The 21,772-nt window shown below is 42.7% G+C and overlaps 1 protein-coding gene across 1 annotated transcript in view; it reads right to left on the bottom strand.

The window, feature by feature from the left end:
• bcl2l1 (BCL2 like 1) overlaps positions 1 to 21,772 on the bottom strand; it is a 40,058-nt gene that overhangs the window by 15,145 nt on the left and 3,141 nt on the right. The window contains 2 exon segments of the mRNA XM_042491541.1: positions 17,295 to 17,389; positions 17,392 to 18,049. Of these exon segments, the coding sequence (XP_042347475.1) occupies positions 17,295 to 17,389; positions 17,392 to 17,848 (552 nt within the window). The 5' untranslated portion in view covers positions 17,849 to 18,049.

Raw genomic sequence — 21,772 nt, 5'->3', positions numbered from 1 at the left:
GTGAGTGACCTCTGCCTTACACTGTGATTCATGAGCAGTTCATGAGATCACTGTGACTCGGCAAGATCAAAAGAAACAGCAGATAAACAACCTCCGAAAAAACAGGTACATACTGTCGCCTCTCTAGAGAATATTGTTCTGCTGTATGCTTTAGTTACATAAGCACTTAGACCAAGTTCAGACTGTGCTAGCATTTCAAATTCAGTTCAAATGTGTCCTGTTAGCTCTGATTTAAAAAAAATAAAATCTCTAGAACTTGCTAATTCAATTTGTTTGGACGTGATTTAAGGCTGATTTAAGGCTGTATGTGGGCTCTGCTTTGTATGTGAACAACATTGTTGTGGGTATTAATACTTTGGCAGAGGTGTGTCTGCATCACTCTGTAATTACCCCTCTTAGTCCCTTCTTTACACCCCCTTTGAAAACCAAATGATGGCAGCATCATACTGCTTCTGTGTGTGATTTTAGACAGCATATCGGCATCGCTGAAGCAAAAGAGGCACGATGAGCGTGACGTTTAACACAACTGCGATGACTTCTGGTGTGACATGTAACATATGCATCAGCAGCGCTCTCCTGCACAGGGTCGCACACATAAGACATCATCCAAACATTGCACCCATCCATACATAGACGCCGTTCACGTGCTGTTACTACCTCCACTGTTGGTTTAAAAGTGAGACCACTCTGTCTCCCTATTCTATATTGGTACTTTTTATACAGAGCAGCGAGGCAGCATAACAGAATATTCCCGCCTTGAACCGGGGGTGTAAACAGGGCTTGTGTTGTGTTTTTGTGAAGTGCAGTAAAGTTTGATTGATTTAGCTAACAACACATGCATTAAACAAACGAAACTCACAAGCGTCATACTCAAAACAAATGTCTTTTGCGAGACACATTTTCCACCAAAAATAAAACATACTAAAGTTATTTGCATAAGTCTATAACTTTTTAAATAGTTTAGTTTAGTATTGTTTTAGCATAAGCCTATGATTTCTTTTGCATAAATTAGCCCAGCAGCCAGTAGACTTTTCTTCTACTCGTATGAAGCTGGGATAAATAGTTCTCAAGTGCTATTTTTGTCTTTGTAATTTAATGTTTCTTATCTGTGAAGGGACAGGGAATTGATAAAGTCCTTGAACAAAAGCTGCCCTGAACTATACAAGAAAGATCACGGTTTGGCTCAATATCATAGCAAAATATGATGATCTCACTTTTCAAACGCAGCGTAACCTCATAACCCTCATCCTTATCAAGACTGCCATCACAATCATGTGATCATTGTTTTCATTAATACTTGCATTATTCTAGTGATCTTGTGGTTGCATGACATCAGTTTGAGTCTTTAGAGCTTCAAATCTGAGTTCAGTTGAAAAAAAAAAGGCCAACAATGTGACTGACTGTTCCTCCTTCCTTATCACTGTCCTCATCATCGCCACGAGTTCCATCTCTTCCTGCTCCTCCTCAGGCCCTCCAATGTTTTTTTTTCACCGTTTCAAGCGAGTCAGGGCCGGCTGCCAAAGACCCCACATGACCAGGAAAGGTAGGAATTACTGTGGAGCTACACACCATGAGAAGAAGCCCACAGCGCAGTCGGATCTTACAACTCGGGCATTAAGCTGATGCCCTTTTATGAGCCAGCGGGCTAACTTGCGGTTTTCAGGATTCTATTTCAGCAAGTGACAAGAGCAGCCACCGGATAACACTGAGGGCAAAGTCGAGGCATAATGCAAGAAAAATTGGAATTAAGGGCAATCCGAAAAGACAGACTGTTCAAGCTAACAGCCAAAAAGATGAAAATGCACGCCATGTGGGAGGAAAATATGAAAAATACATATTACGCTTGCTGATGCCTGAAGAGGAGTGCATCCAATTGAATCGTGTTACTTAAAATGTGCATGTTTCATATGGCTTCTTTCTCTATTGCTTATGTAGCTATTCTATATTAAAGCCTGTATGAACAACGCTAGATGTGGTTCCCCTCTGCTTATTTTTCTGATGCTGGGAACAAGAAAACATGACATTTCAAAGGACGAGCTGACAGGCAGCAGCTCTGAGCACAAAAGGACCCGACCGTCAAGGCTTTGAGTTTAGAGAAAGTAGTGTGATGTCAACCTTTTTTTAATTATTCCTCTACATGGAAAACTGGAGGACAGCCAGAGAGCAGGACCAGGAACGAGGATGAGCAGCTTTCACAGCACAACAGTTACCTGCGCGGTATGTCACGAATGCCACCTGAAGCATGAGATCAATGCTGGCGTTGAGGGGGTGGTGACGAGGGGGGGACAACAGAGCCGGTTTGAAGTGAGATGAATCATTTCAAAGCAGACGAAAGGAAGCAAGAAAAATGAGGAAATTGAATCATTAAGCCTCCCCTCAGTGGTGACACTTGCTGGAGTTTGTGCCAGCGCCAACGCGTCTCTATGTACTCTCTCGTCTCCTTTTGGACCTTGGAGCTGGCTCTGTGTATGTCTGTGTGCGGGTCTATGTGTGCGCGTGTTGAGCCGGCGGTGAGGCCATGAATTAAAGAGGAGATTAATGAGTCAGGACATGGAGGCTCAGACTCCAATCTGTTCCCTGCCTCACTCTGGGGGTTGTCTCTCTCCACAAAACCTCATTCTGTCAGTAAACACACACACACACACACACACACACACACACACTCACACACTCACACACATGCGTATCCACCGCTGAGGCACAGCAGGTAGGCCAAGGACTCAGGACTGTGTGTGTACCTCTGGCAGAGAGAGCACATGTTTAGGAAAGCATAAACACACAGAAAGAGAACAGAGAGAGGAAGCAAAGAAGACGGGGATTCTCTCTGACTGGACTTCTTCCACAATACAACCCTCCATCCTGCAGGCCAGTGATAAAAATAAAGTGATTCACACTGAGAACTGGTTTGGTACTTTTATTGTACATAAGGTGCAAGAGTGCATAAAACAGCATCAAAATAGAGCTTGTTTGTCAAAAACAAAGGGCCAGTGGAGGATCCTCTGCACTCCTGACATAAGTCCAAGCTAAGCTCCTACTGGCCTAAAATCCGAGAAACATTCTAAATCCTACAAATGTCCCTCAATCCTAGAAACATCCTACAATCCTAGATATGTCTTAAATCCAAGAAACATCCATAAATCCTACAAATGTCCTAAATCTTAAAAACATTCTGAAATCCTAGAAATGCCCTAAAATCCCAGAAACGTACTTAAGTCCCCGAGATGTTCTAAAATCTTAGATGTGTCCAAAAATGTTACAAGTCCTAAAATCCGAGAAACATTCTAATATCCTAGAAATGCCTTCCAATTCTAGAATCCTAAAATCTTAGAAACTTCACAAAATTCAAGAAACGCCCTACAATCCTAGATACATTCGAAAATCCTACAAACATCCTATAATCTTAGATAGGTTCTAAAATTCTAGAAATGTACCTACATTTTCAAAACTCTCGAAATCCAAGAAATGTCCTAAAATCTTTGGCACATCTCAGTGCGCCTGTTGGCTCAGTGGATAGAGCGGCGCCCTAAAATCCTAGAAATATCCTAAAACCTTAGAGAGAACAGACCATCCAAGAAATGTCCTACAATTCTAGATACGTTTTAAAATCCTTGAAATGTTCTATTATCCAAGAAACATCCCAAAATCCTGTAAACATCCCAAAATTCTAGAAACGTTCTTAAGTGCTAGAAATATCCTTAAATCCTAGAAATGTATGGAGCTGCTGCGTTGGGGCTGCTGTGACAGGCCCCTGGCCCCTGGCCCCTGAGCAAAGCAAGTTGAGTTTCCCTGCTGAAGGCCCACCCAAACACCTCACTGTGACCCTGGGACCCTGCCATCTGTCTGGAAGAAAGAGAAACAGAATTGAGGAGAGGAAACAGTGCAACTGAGACAGAAGGAATGATACAAAGGGAGGCAGGGAGTGAGACAGGAAAGAGAGACGGAACTAGAACAAAAGAAAAAGGATGAAGCAGGCTGCGCAAGGAGAAAAGAAAAGCTGACGAAAACAACTGAAAAAGGAGGAAACCCAAGAGGCGAAAAGTATGTGGAGAGAGGAGGAAGTGGCAGCAGAGAAGCTCACTGGCACATTCTGCATAACTTACCTCACATTTTCACGAAGTTCAACAACATGAAAGAAACTCACTTCAGCACAGATGAATATCTACAGGCCCCGCACTAGTCCTTCCTCTTCTTCTGTCTTTCTATTATCTCCCCTTTCTTATTGCAGAGCCGCTGCAGATAGCTTTTATTGCTTAACCCCCTCGGCCATTCAAACAAGCCCGTGATGAATACAGCCACGATGGCATTGATGCTCTTTATCATCATTTAGTCCCTGCGCTATATGAGATCGGGTGCCACATTACCATGAAATACTCATCAACCCCTTTCCATCCATTCCTCCGCTCTCCCGCTTTAATACATGCCATGAGACTCAACTAATCCCATGATATGCCTCGTAATCTGATCACAGATATGAGCACGGAGAGACAAACAGAGAGTCGATAGGCAGAGGGATGGAGAGGGGTGAAATGCAATCAGAGAGGAGAGAGGGATGCACTCGGCTGCGTGAAGACAGGAAAAATTAAGAAGGATGTGTCGCAGGAGGAAGGGTTGGGATGCGGGCTGGAGCGGGAGGTAAAAAAACGAGGGGGCAAGGAGACAAGAGGAGAGGGGAAAAGACGGAAGGGGGGGGCTTGCACATGACCTGATTTCGACACTAAGCCTCAGAGAAGTGGAGCAGCACGCAGGCAACCCAAATTTCTCCGCTCGTACAGCTGCTCATACAACATTTGAGCATGCACATATAGAAATGTACACACAAACTGCAGCATGCAGCGTAACCTATTAACCTACATCCTGCATCCTTATGTAGCTGAGTCACTAGCAACGTCTTCCTCTCCATTCGCCATCTGCATGTGCATCTCTACCCATCGTCTTCTTGGCTGCCACACATTGCCAGACACTTCCAGAGGGAGGGGAGGGCAGCACATAATGGTGCACCACAGTCAGTGGTAGTCTGATGTCTACCAGTCTGGCAAAGCCGCTGTAATAGCTCAGCGCTCTGCAGTGTTCTGGCAGTATAGACACACAAGCTCATCTATTACACAGTTGGATGTCTGTCCTGTATACATAAACAGCGTCTGGATATGGAACACGCGGGCGACTCGCTGCTGTGACACCACTGTGTGTTTCTAAACGAGAGAAAGAAAGAGATTCTGGTGCAGTCTAAATGCAGCAAATGTAGTCATTAGTCGCCGTGTTGATGTCTCGCTGCTGTGTGCGTGTGCTTCGGGGCTACAGGTCTCGTCTTTCACATGACCAACTGATGTTCTGACAGAAGCTGTAAACACACACACGCAGCGGGGAGCTGTTGTCTGCAGACTTGCTCGAACACCAATTACTTATATATAGGGCTGATCAGAAGACTGTCTGCCAATTTACTGAGTCTCTGGTTGCTTTTTATCATGTGCTAAGATACCTCCGTTAATCAAAATACGCAGTTCTTCTTCAAAAGGTCCGGTGTGCAGGATTTAGGGGGATATATTGGCAAAAATGGGAATGTATAATCACCGTAAAATAAGGATAGTTGTGTTTTTGTTACCTGCAAATGAGCCATTTATGTCACATAAGTCCCTGTCCACAGAGATTGCCATGTTTTTGCAGTAACCCAGAACAAATAAACCTAACTCTGGCTCTAGATAGGGACATTGGCATTTTTGCATTGGCCATGTAGTAAACAGCATCTCTGCAATGAGCATCATTGGAAAAACACTTTTTTTAACATGAAATTGCTTCATTCATTCAGCGTTTCACAGGTTTAAATCACCAGGTCTTCCCCGTGAATAATTCAGCTCCTGGTAAAATCCTCCTAAATGTTTGGATTTTAAACTACTAGAGAAAAAACATGAGCCTACATTAGTAGGTGCTGGGTCCAACCTGCCAAATGTCATCGGAGAAATAACAATTTCTGACATGACACTGCTATATTGAGTGTTTTTACAAGTTTAAATCACCTGGGGCCATATTCATTTTGAGAGTTCCCTCAGAGAGCTCATGACTTGGCCTAAAAATTTCTAGCAAGGAGTCCTAGCTCAGGAGTGACTCTCAGTGAAACTCTGAGCCAGGAAAGGCAGGGCAGTATTAACTATGATGCATTCTTTTGACAGGTGTGATTGGTTGTCTCCTTTTGTGAGCCTGTAAGGTGTGGACACCCAGTCAAAATGAAATTCACTACGTCACAATATGAGAATGTGAAAGTGTTGCTATTGTTTGTGTGATCACATGACACATTGCTGCACTGTTGCATTTTCCAAGTTGCCAAATATGTTAGCGTTGTGATCACTTCATTTCTGGTGTTGCGTTGCTGTTGCTTGGGGTGAGAGATGTTAGCACATCTGTTATGAGATCAACCACAAACATTATCCCTTCTGCAATATACAAGTGGCTGCTAGATTCGCTTGACTCACCAGCCAAAAAAGATTGTTAATCTACTGAGTGGCTGCTAGATTTTTGAGTCCACCAGCCACTGTGGCAGGTGGAGAAAAAAGTTTATTTTCAACCCTGCACCATCTAGCGGTTGATTAACTCACTGTTATTCAGTGTTTAGAGAATATTTTGTCCTTCAACTTTGTCTTTCTGTTATTTTCTCTTCTGCTTAAAAAACTCTTTAGTCTCCTGAAAGTCCTCATCTCCACTGCTAACAGTATTTCACCTTAAGCACTCTCTTTAAGATGATTTGTGAATAACTTATCTTTGCCAGGATTTACTGAACTTTAAGGGAAATTTCTTAGAAAACTTTGTCATTCTAAGAATTTCGTGACCAGGAGTTATGAAACACCGATTTCTAAAGTGAAACACCTTAATTCATTTTTTTTTTACCACTTCAAATCAAATTAAATATTTTTTTGGGGGGGGTGAAGAGGTAGAGACCTTTGCATATAATTTGGCCTCTGACCAAAACCTCCTCAACAGTGAACACTGAAAGAATTCTGAGAAGTTTAAGCTGGTTGCAATCTGCAGTCCTCATCACTAAATCCCCCTAAATCTTACACAGTGCTCCTTAAAAACTCATAAAGTGCAAATTTTCTCTAAAATCTATCCACATGTTAAGTTCTGTTGCATTTGTTTGTCACATCTAAAATAGGGCAAAAGGCAGAATGAACCATCGTGCAGGAATGGTACAGCCCAGTTTCCTCACATGTGAGCGTATAACTGCCTCCTGCACGCACACAGGAATGGCTTGGCCCGTCCCTCTCCTTAAAGGCAAACAGGAGGGTCTATATCTTCACGTCCTCACATAAACACGACCAAAGCCCACCTAAAAACATGTGACATGTCCCCAATGTTCTCGTCATGGAGCTGGAGGCAACTGAATCACACAATCTGTTAGCTGCTATTTTCAAGCTGTGACTATGATACACAACACTGATTACACGCACACGCACACACACACACACACACACACGCCAGATCTCACAGATCATGAAAAACTAATGCGTGAGCTTAAACCGATGCATACGAAAACAACATCTATGGCTGAGCAGCTACATTCATCCGAAAACATTCAGAGATCAATCTGCATAGAACCGCCCACCGCGCAGAGGCGTTTATTGACGGCACTCGAACAAAAGTGGCCGCCATTGATCCAATGCAAAAAGCTTTTCAGGAGCATTGTCTGTGTGTGTTCTGTGTGTGTGTGTGTGTGTGTGTGTGTGTGTTCTGTGTGTCCAAAGTTAAAGAGTGACACAATGACAAAGTCGCTTCTGGATCTGTGGCGTCCTTTTTCAGCGACGACACACCTGTGGGCAAAACCAAAAAAGCCAGCAAGGCAAATTCCTGCGTGTGTGTATGTGGCCACAGGTCCTTTGTTTGAGAGAGTCACATGACCAGTCTGACTCGGCACCGCCGTCCCCTCCCCTCTGCAGCGTGCCACCATACAATAAAACGCTCAAATGTATTCCACAACAACAGCCCGCGCCACATGTGTGATTACATACAAACATACAATCAGTGCATGGAAACTTTCCTCCACGAGCAAAACACTGTCCTCGAATAGAAACCCAGAGAGGTTAAAAAAATAAAAACATCTCCTAATTAGCCACACATGAGTCATTAGCGATAAAGGGAAGAGGAGGAGGATGGGATGGAGAAGTGGGATGAAGGGAAAGATGAAGGGATGGTGGCAGCTGCACAGGTGGGGGTGGAGGTGCGGGGGTATTGAGCAGGGATCAAGTCGGAGGGAATCAATAACAGGCAGTGTGTGTTTTGGGTAAACAAACTGACAAACGTGAAAAAGCAGTGGAACACGGGTGCGAGGGGTTAACGGCCAGATTGACGAGGCGTGTGGTAGCATGTCTGCTCTGTAATATGTGTAGCTACTGCGGTCTGCAAGGTGGACGAGAGATGGATGGACGTAGAGGAGGAGGAGGGAGAGGGGAGGAAGGGCAGACAAGGGTGAAAAAAAGAGCTCAAAAATGATGAATAGAAGAGGAGGGGGAAGGAGGAAGACAGAAAAATAAGGGTCGGAAATCGATCAGTGGCAGTGGGAGGGGTGTGTACAGAGGAGGTGGAGGGACAAGCAGAGGGGGTGATGTACAGAGGATGAAGGGAGGGGGGCGGGTTTGAGACGAAAAGAGAGAGTGCGAGAGAAAGAGAGAGAGATGGAGGCGGGCTGGATAGGTCCCAAGGGGGAGATTTCCTTCTCTTCTCCGGTAGGGTAGTCTGACAGACGACTCTGTGGATCTAACTGCCTATCTTATGTGCATGTTAATTACAGCAAGAGAGGAGGAGAGGGAGAGGGAGAGAGGGGGAGAGATGGAGAGAGAGAGAGAGAAAGAAAATAAGTCTGTCAAGGAGAATGGCACAAAGGAAGCTCAGGTGTTTTCCTTGTCAAAACAAGTCAATGGAGTCGCCCTCCATGGGCCTTTAATTACAGCCTCAGTGTCTAACCCATTTTACGGCACAGCCGACCTGCACACATTCACAATCACAGATAAACACGCTGTTTTTGTCACACTAGGTGGCCTTCCATTACAGATTTGCACAAAACTTTATTTTCGAAATTTCGATAAAAAACAATTGCAACACAACTGCATTTCTATTGAGTGAAGTTATGCGACTTCTCCTTTGGCGATAACATTAGCAGCTTTATGTCTATTGCAGCCACCGCACTAGCCGTCATTATATAAAATCAAAGGCATGTTAAGTGAGAGATAATGGAAAGGCGAGCCTCCCCTGACATGGGAGAGGCCACGTAGGAGGGCTTATGATCTCAGTCTCTCTTCCGCCGTCCACACATACCATGCCATGTTTTTAGAATGTCATGTGACTCTTTTTTGTACAAGTGACCTGTAAAATAGAAAAAAAGTGTTTCTACTGCAGTTTTGCAAAATATGGCTTTCTCAAGTTGCCTGAACTACCACCTCATGCAAGTGTGAGTTTTTTCAAAACTGACATATTTATATTATATGTATGTATTTTATGTTCGCAATTTCAATTTGCACAATTTGAGGGTCAATGGAACCCTGCCTCATGTTGTGTATCTCTAGTTTTGTCAACCTATCCCATGAAAAGGCAGAAACAGAGAGATGTTAGGCTTAAGTCACGTTATTACAGTTAAAACATGTTGCAGTATTCTGAGTATTGTGATATATTGCCAGTTATTACCTTTTTTTACACTGTAACTGCAAGTATTAGTAGTAGCGCCATAATGCTGTTTGCACAGACTGCTGATGTAGGCTACTTTTTAGATGTGCAGAAAGTCAATTTCAAATGCTGTTTTGCTTAAAGTCAAACTTGTACACTGGACCAGACCAGTAAAAATAAAATAATAAAAATAAAATAAAAATATTATTATTATTATTATTATTATTATTATATAAAAATCGACCCAGCTCTAAGGGCCGGACAAAAAAAATCAATTCTTGATGTTTTTTTTTTTTTTTTATTGTCATTGTGATACATATCACACAAGTCTGCAATATTGCATTCAGGGATTTTTTTTTCTAGTAAATAAAAAGGAGGATATCAATACAAATCATGTGTTCTTTTTTTAATTATTGGTGCCTTTTGGGTTCAGTTCAATGTTCAATTAAGGGAAAAAAAACATGTATTTTTTAATTCAACAAGCAATGTGTCATATTTTAGCAGTTTATGGACAGAAGCAGAAAGAACAGAGTACACCGTATTAAATGTTTATGTATCACGTCATATTGTTATTGTGATATTTTATATATCACAATATAGAAGGAGCATGCCATGTAATGACACAGTGTGGCTCGCTGATGTCTTTTTAATAGTTTTTGGAAAACAATGGAGCTATAGTGAAGATATATCAGGCTGTGATACACAGACAATAGGATGAGTTCATTAGTGCTTCTCTTTTCTTGAGATTTTTTTGACGCTAAGAAAAATATAGAATGTCAGCTTACTTATACAACTTATTATTTAAGTGCAAAATAACATGTACTGTATATAGCCATAAGTAGCAGAGGTGAGAAAAAAAGGCCAAGATAAATAGGCCATATAGACAGACTTGACCGCTTGAGGACATTTTTCTTGTAGTTAACTTTTCTTTGACCTTACAGAGACCGTCGACAGCACAAAGCAGAACAACTGGGATAATGGTCTGTTTTTTTTCCCTCGTTTCTCTACTGGAACCCCCTCCCCGTGCCCCTCGCCCCCATCTAGCTCCAGCCAAGCATCTCCAGACCGTGGCAGTGTGGTTCTTCTAAATGAGTTTAGCCTTTATTAGTCTGTCAGAGGGAAAAAAAACATTGTTTCCCCTAGTAGCAGGTTGAGATATTATTCATCTATAATTGGTAATAACCCCGTACCCCCACCCGGAGGCGGCTCAATCTCCACTGAGTAATCACTGCCATCGCCTGCTCTGCTGGAAACAGCATTATTAGGTCGATGGTACTGTCTCTACCTCTGCTGCCTGCCAAGGTTTATTATCTGACAATATATGGCTTTACTCCTGCGCTTCTTTTAACACCATGAGCTGTGGAGGGAGAATCTGGCTGAGCGTATTTATCTCGCATCCCGAGCTCATATCAAATATCTCAGCATCCCGGACAGTGGAGGCTGCAAAATAAGCTCCGGCGGGATCATTTAGGCTGAGCCTCTATCAGTTTTTCTGACAGCGGGGGTTTTGCTCTGTTGTGAAAAACACCTTTCACTTTTCAATATTTAACTGTCACCTCCACTATTTCACCAGTTCAAAAGGCTGTTGCACTTTTTCTTCTTTAAGTTCTGTACTGAAAAACCATGTAAATAGGCAGAATAAGTGGAAAAAAGTTGGGGGGGGGGGGGGGGGGGGGTATCGATACAGCATAGCATCGCAATATTTTTTACGTGGCAATATATCGATACAGAAATGTCAAGTGGCAATTTTTTTATTTAACAATTTATTAACATTACAAATACAAATTGAACTTTTGGTAGGCTATTAGAAGAATAAAATCGATTGCTGTATCAGTCGTATTGATACAACTGTCTACAATAAAAATCAGTGAGGTGAGATGAATAGAGTAAAAACTGTATCTCATTAGATAATACTTGCAGTTATAGCTGAAAAACAGGTAATAACTTAACTACCTTAAATACTCTGAATATTGCTACATGTTTTAATCACAATAATATGACTTAAGTATTGCAATAGTGAAGTATCATAATATTGTATTGGGACTTGTGTATCTTGATAATATATTGTGACGTGGGTATCGTGATAAATTCATATTGCAGGGCCTCTCATGATTCAAACCCCTAAGAATTAGATATTAAATAGAGTAAGTAGAATTTATTTAAATTTTTGTTTAAGAAATGTAGAAGATATTGAAAAATGTCAATTATAATTTCCCACATCCCATATTCGAGATGTATGTATTCAAACAGCCTGTTTAACTGACCAAAACCTGTAACCCAAAGATATGGAGCTAAACAGACTGAAAACTTTATTTTATCAAAACAAATGTTGCAGCTGTTGTTGGAAAAAAAGGTACTAAATTGCAATATATCGCAATACTCAGAATAAAAAAAAAAAAATTAATTGCAATAATATAATGGCTTAATGATCATTGTAATATCTTATCTTAACTTAAGTATCGTTATAATATTGTCCCAGGACTTGAGTATTGTGATAATATCATATTGTGACTTACGTAACCTTATGATATCATATTCGGGGGCCATCACCTACTAACAAACTGTTCATTTTCTGTAATTTTTTTCCTCTGCTTTCTGTGTCACAATCCGTCCAAACGCAAACACAAACAAGAGACTTGGCAAGCAACAATAAGATGGTGACAGAGTGATTGAGCAAGTGAGTGAAAGTGACCTTGCTGCTGCTTAGAGCAGACTAATATTTCATCAGCTAACACTCAGGGCACACCTGCCTCACAGCTACACTCAGGTTCCCACATCTGCCAAGGGCTCCGTGCTTCATCCCTGTGAGGAGACTCGGGGGAGGGAGGGAGGGAGGGAAGAAAGAGGGAAATAAAAGACAGAAAAAAAAAAGAAAAACAAAGTCTCACGTGGGTTTACTCAGAGACTCTGGTACGTTTCAGGTGAAGTGTAGATTGACTTTGAACCCAGAAAAAAAGAGATCATAATGATATTGTGACAAAGAGGGGAGAAGCTGTAGAGTGATGGGAAGAAATGGCAGGACGGTGATGACAAACCACCTACTGAATTGTGTATTTTAGTTTTGCCACCACAGCTTGGGAAAACCCCTTGAGGCAAGTGTGTCTACTTCTGAACACATAACACGGGACACATATCAAGCCAGTTCTCTCTCTGAGCGATCAAAAACAGAATAAAAGTGAATTATGCCCAGCTAAGAAGGGAAGGAAGTGGTAGTGTCATGTGCTCAAGACAATGTTATCCGGCAGCAGCGAGAAGTGAAACCGTACCAGTGGATACTTCCAACGTAACGGTCCATTCAGCATTTCAGATGAAGTCATTCACTTCTCCAAGTCAAGGTTCCGCTGGCATGCAAGCCAGCTACAGCGCACAGCTACAGCGTGCAGCTACAGCATGCAGCTACAGCGTGCAGCTACAGCGCGCAGCTACAGCGCTCAGCTACAGCGCACAGCTACAGCGTGCAGCTACAGCATGCAGCTACAGCGTGCAGCTACAGCGCGCAGCTACAGCGCTCAGCTACAGCGCACAGCTACAGCGCTCGGCTACAGCTACAGCGCGCAGCTACAGCGCACAGCTACAGCTACAGCGTGCAGCTACAGCTACAGCTACAGTGCTCAGCTACAGCGCACAGCTACAGCTACAGCGCTCAGCTACAGCGCTCAGCTACAGCATGCAGCTACAGCGTGCAGCTACAGCATGCAGCTACAGTGTGCAGCTACAGCGCGCAGCTACAGCGCTCAGCTACAGCGTGCAGCTACAGCGTGCAGCTACAGCATGCAGCTACAGCGTGCAGCTACAGCATGCAGCTACAGTGTGCAGCTACAGCGCGCAGCTACAGCGCTCAGCTACAGCGCACAGCTACAGCTACAGCGCTCAGCTACAGCGCTCAGCTACAGCATGCAGCTACAGCGTGCAGCTACAGCATGCAGCTACAGTGTGCAGCTACAGCGCGCAGCTACAGCGCTCAGCTACAGCGTGCAGCTACAGCGTGCAGCTACAGCATGCAGCTACAGCGTGCAGCTACAGCATGCAGCTACAGTGTGCAGCTACAGCGCGCAGCTACAGCGCTCAGCTACAGCGCACAGCTACAGCTACAGCGTGCAGCTACAGCTACAGCGCTCAGCTACAGCGCACAGCTACAGCTACAGCGCTCAGCTACAGCGCTCAGCTACAGCGCACAGCTACAGCTACAGCGCTCAGCTACAGCTACAGCGCTCAGCTACAGCGCACAGCTACAGCGCTCAGCTACAGCTACAGCGCACAGCTACAGCGCTCAGCTACAGCGCACAGCTACAGCGCACAGCTACAGCGCTCAGCTACAGCGCTCAGCTACAGCTACAGCGCTCAGCTACAGCGCACAGCTACAGCGCTCAGCTACAGCGCACAGCTACAGCTACAGCGCTCAGCTACAGCGCACAGCTACAGCGCAAAGCTAAAGCGCTCAGCTACAGCGCTCAGCTACAGCGCAAAGCTAAAGCGCGCAGCTACAGCGTGCAGCGTGTGTTGCTGTGTTTGAGTGTGTGTGTGGGTGCCTAGGTGATATTAAGCGCATGAGATCATAGAGATCAACCACACATGAGAGATGTGTTGATTACACTGCACTGATAACATCGGTGGTAAAAATATTTATGAGTAATCAGGATGAGACACTAGATTAACCATTACAACAACCTCTTCAGTGCTGATCTATTTTCGTTGGCAAGAGTACCTACTCTAACTTGACTAACAGTTGTTTAGATATGATTATGCCAAGTAATAATCACAACAAAAAATAATAATCAACTGATGTTTTTCAAAATATATGGGGGAGCTTTAAGGACTTTTTGTAACAAAATGTTGATAAAGACGAATAAAATCCAAAGACGGGGAGTGGGGTGGGGCCAGTCGAACACAAGAATATTAAATATTAAGTGTTTTGGCCCACATAATCTACTAGATTTCTGTACATCGCTCCATTTACATGCGTCAGCGCATATAAACGGAGCAGCTGTGTGACGTGGGTAAAAACGATTAATCTAATAACTTGACAGGGCTACCAACTCTTGTACTGACCATGAGAGACACGCAGCCCGAGACTCTTTTCCCCTGAAGTCTGAAGTCAAACTAACGCTTAACTGGATATTTATCATCTATTTATCAGCTTTTTTAGTAGGCTCCATGTAATCGTGTCTATTGTGGTTTGTTTTGTTAGCTGTCAGGTGCGTGGTTGCTGCCGCTGGCTGACAGATTAAACTTCATTCAAAAAAACTTTGCAAGCTCTAGCCATTAAGTGTTAAGCGGTGCACTGGTGCACTGAAACGGAGCTGATCCACTGCTGGTGCGGCTAAAAACATGGACAAGAGAAGTGAAGTGTTTGTGTATTTATGAGAACAGACCTCTGTGAGCTGCTGAGAAAGATGCTACAGCATCCCTTCAACAAAGGAACAGCTAACATCCATACGTTGCAAAGCTTTCGCCTTTACTATCATAAATCATATCCTGTCAAACTGTTTCCATAACCTCATCCTGACTATCCCTCTCTCCTCTGTTTTCTCCTTTCCAACATTTAAATAAATACATTCTACCTCTGCTGAACAAACAACAGCAAAGTCACTGTCTGCCGAAAGAGATTTTCTTCCAGGTACGCTGCTCAGCCACCTAGATGTCAGTTTCCATAGGATCGACCTCCGACCTGGACTTATACAGCGCTGCAGTGGATATAAACAACCCCTCCCCTCAGCCCACTCTCCTTCATACCATCAAATGGCCGGCACAAAGGAAAAGAGCTGACCTTAACTGTCCTGGAGATGTTCATGAGCGCATGTGCACACACATGCACACGCACACAAACACAGGGACTCTCAGTACCAGGACAGCATCGCTTTCCACAAAAAACACGCTTTCATGTGCATGCAGCTGGCTTGGTGAAGAACATAAGAGAAGAGAGGACAGGACAGGGCAGGGGAGGAAAAATGGACAGATAGTGGAAGAAGAAAGAAAAAAAAAAAGCACAAAGCACAGAGCCAATCAACTGACCGGAGTAAAACAAAGGGCTATCTGTAAAAGCCCTGGACTTCATCCCACCCTGTGATGAGAGAACTTCGATCCCCAGGCGGCCGGGCTGCAGAGAGCTACAAAGCCCTGATGTAGCCTGTTAAGCTCCCACTTCGATTCAGCTCATTGAGCCCCGTGCTGCTGATCAATTAGAGAACAGCTGAACCAGCTGCTGACCACACAAACATTCTGTTTTTAACGTTTAAAGCACAGATGGGGTTTTTTTATACCTTGAGAGTGCTGCCTGTTATCTTGGTCCTCTCTGTTCTATCTAATCTGAAGTCTTTATTCCCCCGCTGGCCGCAGAGTCGACCCCACCCCTCTGCCATGTCACAATCGCACGGAGGCTGATACAGTTGAAATGTTAGCGAGCTGGCTTATCTGGCCCCATCTGTGTAAGATAAGTCTAAACATGTAGAATAAAAACAGTGCTCTGGATTTTCTCTCTCCAGCGAGAGACAACTCATCACCAATAACAGAGTGTCGCTGGAGGTCAAGCCAGGTGGATACAAACAGAGTCACACATGAAACGGCACACACAACAAAACTGCTATCATATCAACAAAAGCAATGACCATCCATGCGCGCTTTCCAGAACTAGTTCGAAAAATAAGGACCTTACTTGTTTTCCAGGTGACCGCTTTTCTCCTGTGTTGCTGCCAGTGATGTGGAGAAAAAGTGTCAACATAGACGTTTTCCATTTAGGCGACCTCAGCTTACCTTAGCCATATAATTCAGGGTTTCCCCACACAGTCATTTATTTATGGCAGCTCACAATGACTAACACATCTGAAACCACAAATGGATTTTCTATTCTTGCAGCTAGATAATTTATTAGGTGCTCTGTTGAAAATATATATACCCTTGGGTTATGCACTGCACCACACTCGAAGAGTGCAGAGTGTACTCTGGGCACAGACGGAGCAGTAGAGGCTCAGGCACAACTGAACGTGAAAGACAGCCGTTTATTCTGTCAAGTCAAAAAGTTTGTATTCACTCACAACAGCTGCTCCTCTCATTCATCAATATGATCTGATCAGCTCTGAACAAATCAACAGATCAATTATCCACCCCTGGAGTCACAAACTGCTGCTGAGAGAAAACAAAATTGAGTTCCCACACATTTTTACTTCAAATATGAATATTTGATTGAATCACCGGGAATAATCTTAAAATCTCAGTGTGTAGATAACAACCACAAACAACATGTAATGATAGGCATGTCTTAGGATTTTTATCATCATATTTTAAACAGTAGCCAAAACAATGTCTATTCTCAACTTTTCCAAAACAATCTGTTAATTCCAAACCATTTCCAGGCCTGGGAAACATTTTTTCTTTATTTTATAACTTTTCCAGGAATTTCATGACCATAGGAATCCTCAAAGAACTCACTGAAAGCTCTGCCTATGCTGCCTTTATGGAACTGCAAAAACCTCAGAATTTGGGAGAGGGGACACAGAATGATACAAAGGGGACACACGCATTTCAAAAAAAAAATTAAAAAACCTCATAATATTGAAGAGTGTGAAAGAGGCTTTACAGCACAAGCACACAACATCACACCACGAGCACCTGAACACACTTTTCTCTGTGTATGTTTTGGTGTGTGAGAGACTCACCCATCCTCCTTGGCTCTGGATCCAGGGCTGAATGTGGTTGTCCAGGTACACCGTCATCCACTCTATGATCCTGCCCACCAGCGGACTCATCTCTTCTCCACGCACTCCACGCACAGCGCCCCGCCAAAAGCGAAAAGCCCCACGATGCGCCCCCAGTTGACTCCGTCCCGGAACACCTCATCCATCACGTTCTCGAAGCTCTGGTAGGCCGTGGCCGGCGTGATGTGCAGCTGGTGGTGCAGATCGCTGAAGGCGCGGGCGTACCGCAGCTCGAACTCGTTGGCCGAGTCCCGGAGCGCCTCTTTCACCGCGTCCAGGCTCGTCGTCGACGGCAACTGTTGCTGCCGCAGCGGGGATGCCGGCGGGGTCCCGAGACTCATACCGTTAAAAGTCCCATTGGGGTGCGTCGCTACCCGCTGCTCCTCGCCCAACCCTTCCTCCCCCCCGTCAGTCCTGTTTGTAGGCTCTATGAGTCCCATGTGGTTGAGAGGATAGTTTCTCTGGGAGAGTTTATAGTTTATGTAGAAAACCACCAGTTCTCTGTTTTGAGACATTTTGTGTTTAAATATGCTTTTTCTCTTTGCGCCGGTCCGTCTCCTCTCCTGCTCCTCTCTTGGTCAAGCCTTGCCGTGTCAGAGTGAATAAACACCGTGCCAGGCTTTCCCCTGCTCAGACCACCATGGTCAGCTGATATCCAGAGGACACTCGGGGGGTGAAAACCAAACCTACACAAGGCTGACAAATCAGCTCAGGCCCTGCAGGGAGACAACAATGAAAGGTCAAAGTCTGGATAGCCTATAAGCACGCTGCGGTTATACGTGTGTGTGTGTGAGGGAGGAAGAGTGTGCAGAGGATGGCTGTAGACTTTCAAATTAAATGTGGACAGGTAGGGTCAAAGTGCATCTCTCTAATTGGCCTGTTACATATGGAGCAGATGGCAATAATATTAATGAGACAAAAGTAGAGCGAGTGTGTGTGTGACAGAGGGAGGACGAGAGACAGCGAGTGAGACAAAGGGAGGAGGTGGTGTGAGGGGGGCGAGGTTTAGGTGAGGAGAGATCAGAAGGACACAGTCTGGCTTGAGGAGCCACGCAGACAGTCGCCTTCTCCTAATCAGTGACCTCCGACCCTCAGACAGAGCGTTTAGGCACCTTGTTTGTCTCAGCAGGCTCTCTGCTACATACACGCTGATCTGCATACTGTCACACTCGAGCATGCCCTTGAATCTCCACACAACTTTCCCTAAATGTATCCAGAACCCGACAAGTCATTAGCTCATTACAGCGATGGAAGCTGGTCTGAATTAATTAACACTCATTATCAGAGCTGGCCTTACATCACTGCTTCCATTCTGTATGTAAAAACACCAGAATACCTATTTTTTTAATGTGAACATGTGACGATCTTCTGGACTGCGTTTCAGTTAATTCTCCAAAGACATTTTGGCAAGAACATTTCACTCAAAGAAGCCAATATATTACCATTATTCAAAAATCCAAATTTCTAAAAGAATTTTCAGTTCATAATTAATGTGCTCATTATTCTAAATAAATTTTACATTCATAAATCATATATATATATTTTAAAACAGTATCAGACTTAAAGACATGTAACAAAAAAATAATCACAACTATTAATTCATGCAAATCTTCAGCTTTATTATATAACTATTTAGGAAAACCCCTGTAAGCGTTCATACTTGTGTTTAATTTTTATTTTATTTTATTTTATTTTATCTTATTTTATTTTATTTTATTTTATTTTATTTGTGTCTGTCTGGTTAGTACCTACTTGTATCATTATTTTCATTCGTAAATGTTTATACTGGTCACTGAATTTACTGCTTTCAAAACTATTGATAAAAAGTAAGAAAAAGAGAGAGAGAGAGAGAGAGAGAGAGAGAGAGAGAGAGTGCCTCTATTCTGGGTTTAAAGGGATAGTTCAGTTTTTTTAAGTGGGAACAGAAACCCACAAAGTGATCGAAGCAGCTGTAGACCAGCAGCTCCTTTGCTCCAAGAGCTAAAATGACTGTTTCTGTCACTGGAGTCTGGTGGCTTTGGTGAGAGTATCGATGGGGGACTAACACCGTTAAACAGTTTTCCCGTTGGAACGGGCTGTCTGACGGGAGGTAAAGCGGTGAAAATATTCTCAGTAAAGCACACTTACAATGATGTTGACTTTTTTTTTAATATCCCTTTAGCTGTAGTCTGACATTATATAAAGCAGTTTCTGCAATACAACATGAATTAAAGGCTTACTATAACCTTACAGCAGATGTTTGCTGCCACCGCTAGTACTCTTATCTTTACCTAACTACATACGTAATGAGTTGCTGCGTTACATTTCCATGATCAAACAAAAGAATCCATAAGCGTTAATCTGCTTTGCTTATAATAACATTGACTTTCCAGTGAGCATCATGCAGTCAACTCTGAATGAACTCAAGAGTCGGAAACTCTCTTAGCAAACATATTTTACAATATCCTGAGAGACTGTGTGTGTTTAGCTTTGATGCACGTACTACGATTGCAGTCTGGTGTTAACAGTGACATACAGGGATTAACCCTTGATTGCACTCTTTCATGAGTCAAATTCAGGTTGAGCAAGTGCTTTGTGTAAAGCATAATTTGTGCGTGTGAGTGTACAAATATGAGAACTCCCCTGTTGATCATGTAAATAAAATAACTGTTTTACTACTCCTGTTCACATGTAAAAGCATTATAATGCATGTAGCTGCTGAAAAACAAGTGTTATGATGGTTTAAAAAAAAAGGTTAAAGGGACAGTTCGCCCTTAAAATAAAAAATGCATATTTTTCCTCTTACATGTAGTGCTGTTTATCAGTCCAGATAGTTTTGGTGTGAGTTGCAGAGTGTTGGAGATATCAACCATAGAGATGTCTGCCTTCTCTTCAGTATTTGGAACTAGATGGCACTCGGCTTGTGGTGGTCAAAGCGCCAAAAGATACATTTAAAAAAATCATCAGAAACAAAAATCATGATCCTGTTACTCAGGATAATCTACAGAACTTGTTGCGAGCACTTTCATAAAGGAACTATTTTCTTCAACTCCACGCAGAAGGAAGCATGCATCTACTGCTCACTCACCTAGCACCACTGAGCTAGCAAACTGTACAGCTCAGCTCAGTGATGAGTAGATGCACACTTCCTTCGGTGTGGTGATGTGGTTGGAGAGTAGATTAGGGTTGCAGTGATTAGTCACTTAATTGCTTGATCGATTGGCAGAAAATCAAATCACATCAGTTATTAAGACGACCCCCAAACCCCAAGCTGAAACATATATGACTGCATATATGATCGTAAACTGGGTGTCTTTGGGTTTAAAGTGCTGGTCAAATAAAACAAACAATCAGAGTATATCTCCTGGATATGTGGAAAATCATGACTTGCATTTTTATTACTATTTATTTATTTGTTTTAATTTTCTAAATGTTTTTGACAGAATGATGGCTTAAGAAAATAATATGTATATTAATCACAAAAGAGAAAAAATGCTAGTTTCAGACCTGATTCATATGTTGGAAAAGAAACAGAGTGCACGCATATTAATTAGCAGATAAATGCAATTTGTGTCCGTCGACAATCCTCCTGCCTGCCTTCTCACACTGTCTAAAATATTCTGCCTTTGAACCCAGTGATATAGTTATTAATAAGTTATTTTTGCACTAATTTTAGCTTTAGTTAATGATCACTATGGAGGAAACAACCATTGTGTAATGGTTGTTTCCTGCACGATGATGTAGAACAAAAAGGTTCTTAATTAAAGATATTATGTCAATATCCTGCAGCCAGTACACTGAGTTTAAGCAGGCTCATATCCCTGACAATTATGGAATAGTTTGAAGATAGAATTCAAGCAATGTTCAAACATGAACCAAATTAAAAAGATGTACAAGGAAGGATATGATTTTCATGGAGGTACATGGGTGTTTACAGGGATTACTGTATAATTATTTATTTTGTTCTATTTTTTAATATTATTTCCCTTTTGTATATCTTCCTCTTTTTCTGTGCAACATAAATGTCTTTACATATAGATATATATAGTTATAGAAAATTCAATCTATATAAAAAATGGAAGCGGGTCAATTATTTTTCAATAACTGATGGAGAAGGGGTGGGATTTAATAAGTTTGCACTTCTTCCTTCTTCTTTTCTGATATGTCTGTATGTTGTTGGATGTCTATATGTTAATTCTTTCCTTTTTTTACATTTGAAATAAATTTCAATAAGTTCTCTCATTCAAACAAAAGAAAATCTGACAGAGCGACTGACAAAGCCATTCCCTCATCTTCTGCTGTCACTATCCCATTAACCCTTTGAAGCATGGATCTACTTTCTTTTTTTTTTGGACAACATTCAGACACCTTTCACAGGCATTTAAACCTCTGAAATGTGAGCAAATTCTCTTTCAAAAACAAGGGTGAAAAGGCAGTTAGCGATTTCACAAGAAATTTCT

The sequence above is a fragment of the Plectropomus leopardus genome, chromosome 8, assembly GCF_008729295.1.
Source record: "Plectropomus leopardus isolate mb chromosome 8, YSFRI_Pleo_2.0, whole genome shotgun sequence".
Classification (NCBI taxonomy): domain Eukaryota; kingdom Metazoa; phylum Chordata; class Actinopteri; order Perciformes; family Serranidae; genus Plectropomus; species Plectropomus leopardus.
The sequence above is the reverse complement of the archived record's forward strand: the minus strand, read 5'-3'. Positions and strand labels throughout refer to the sequence as shown.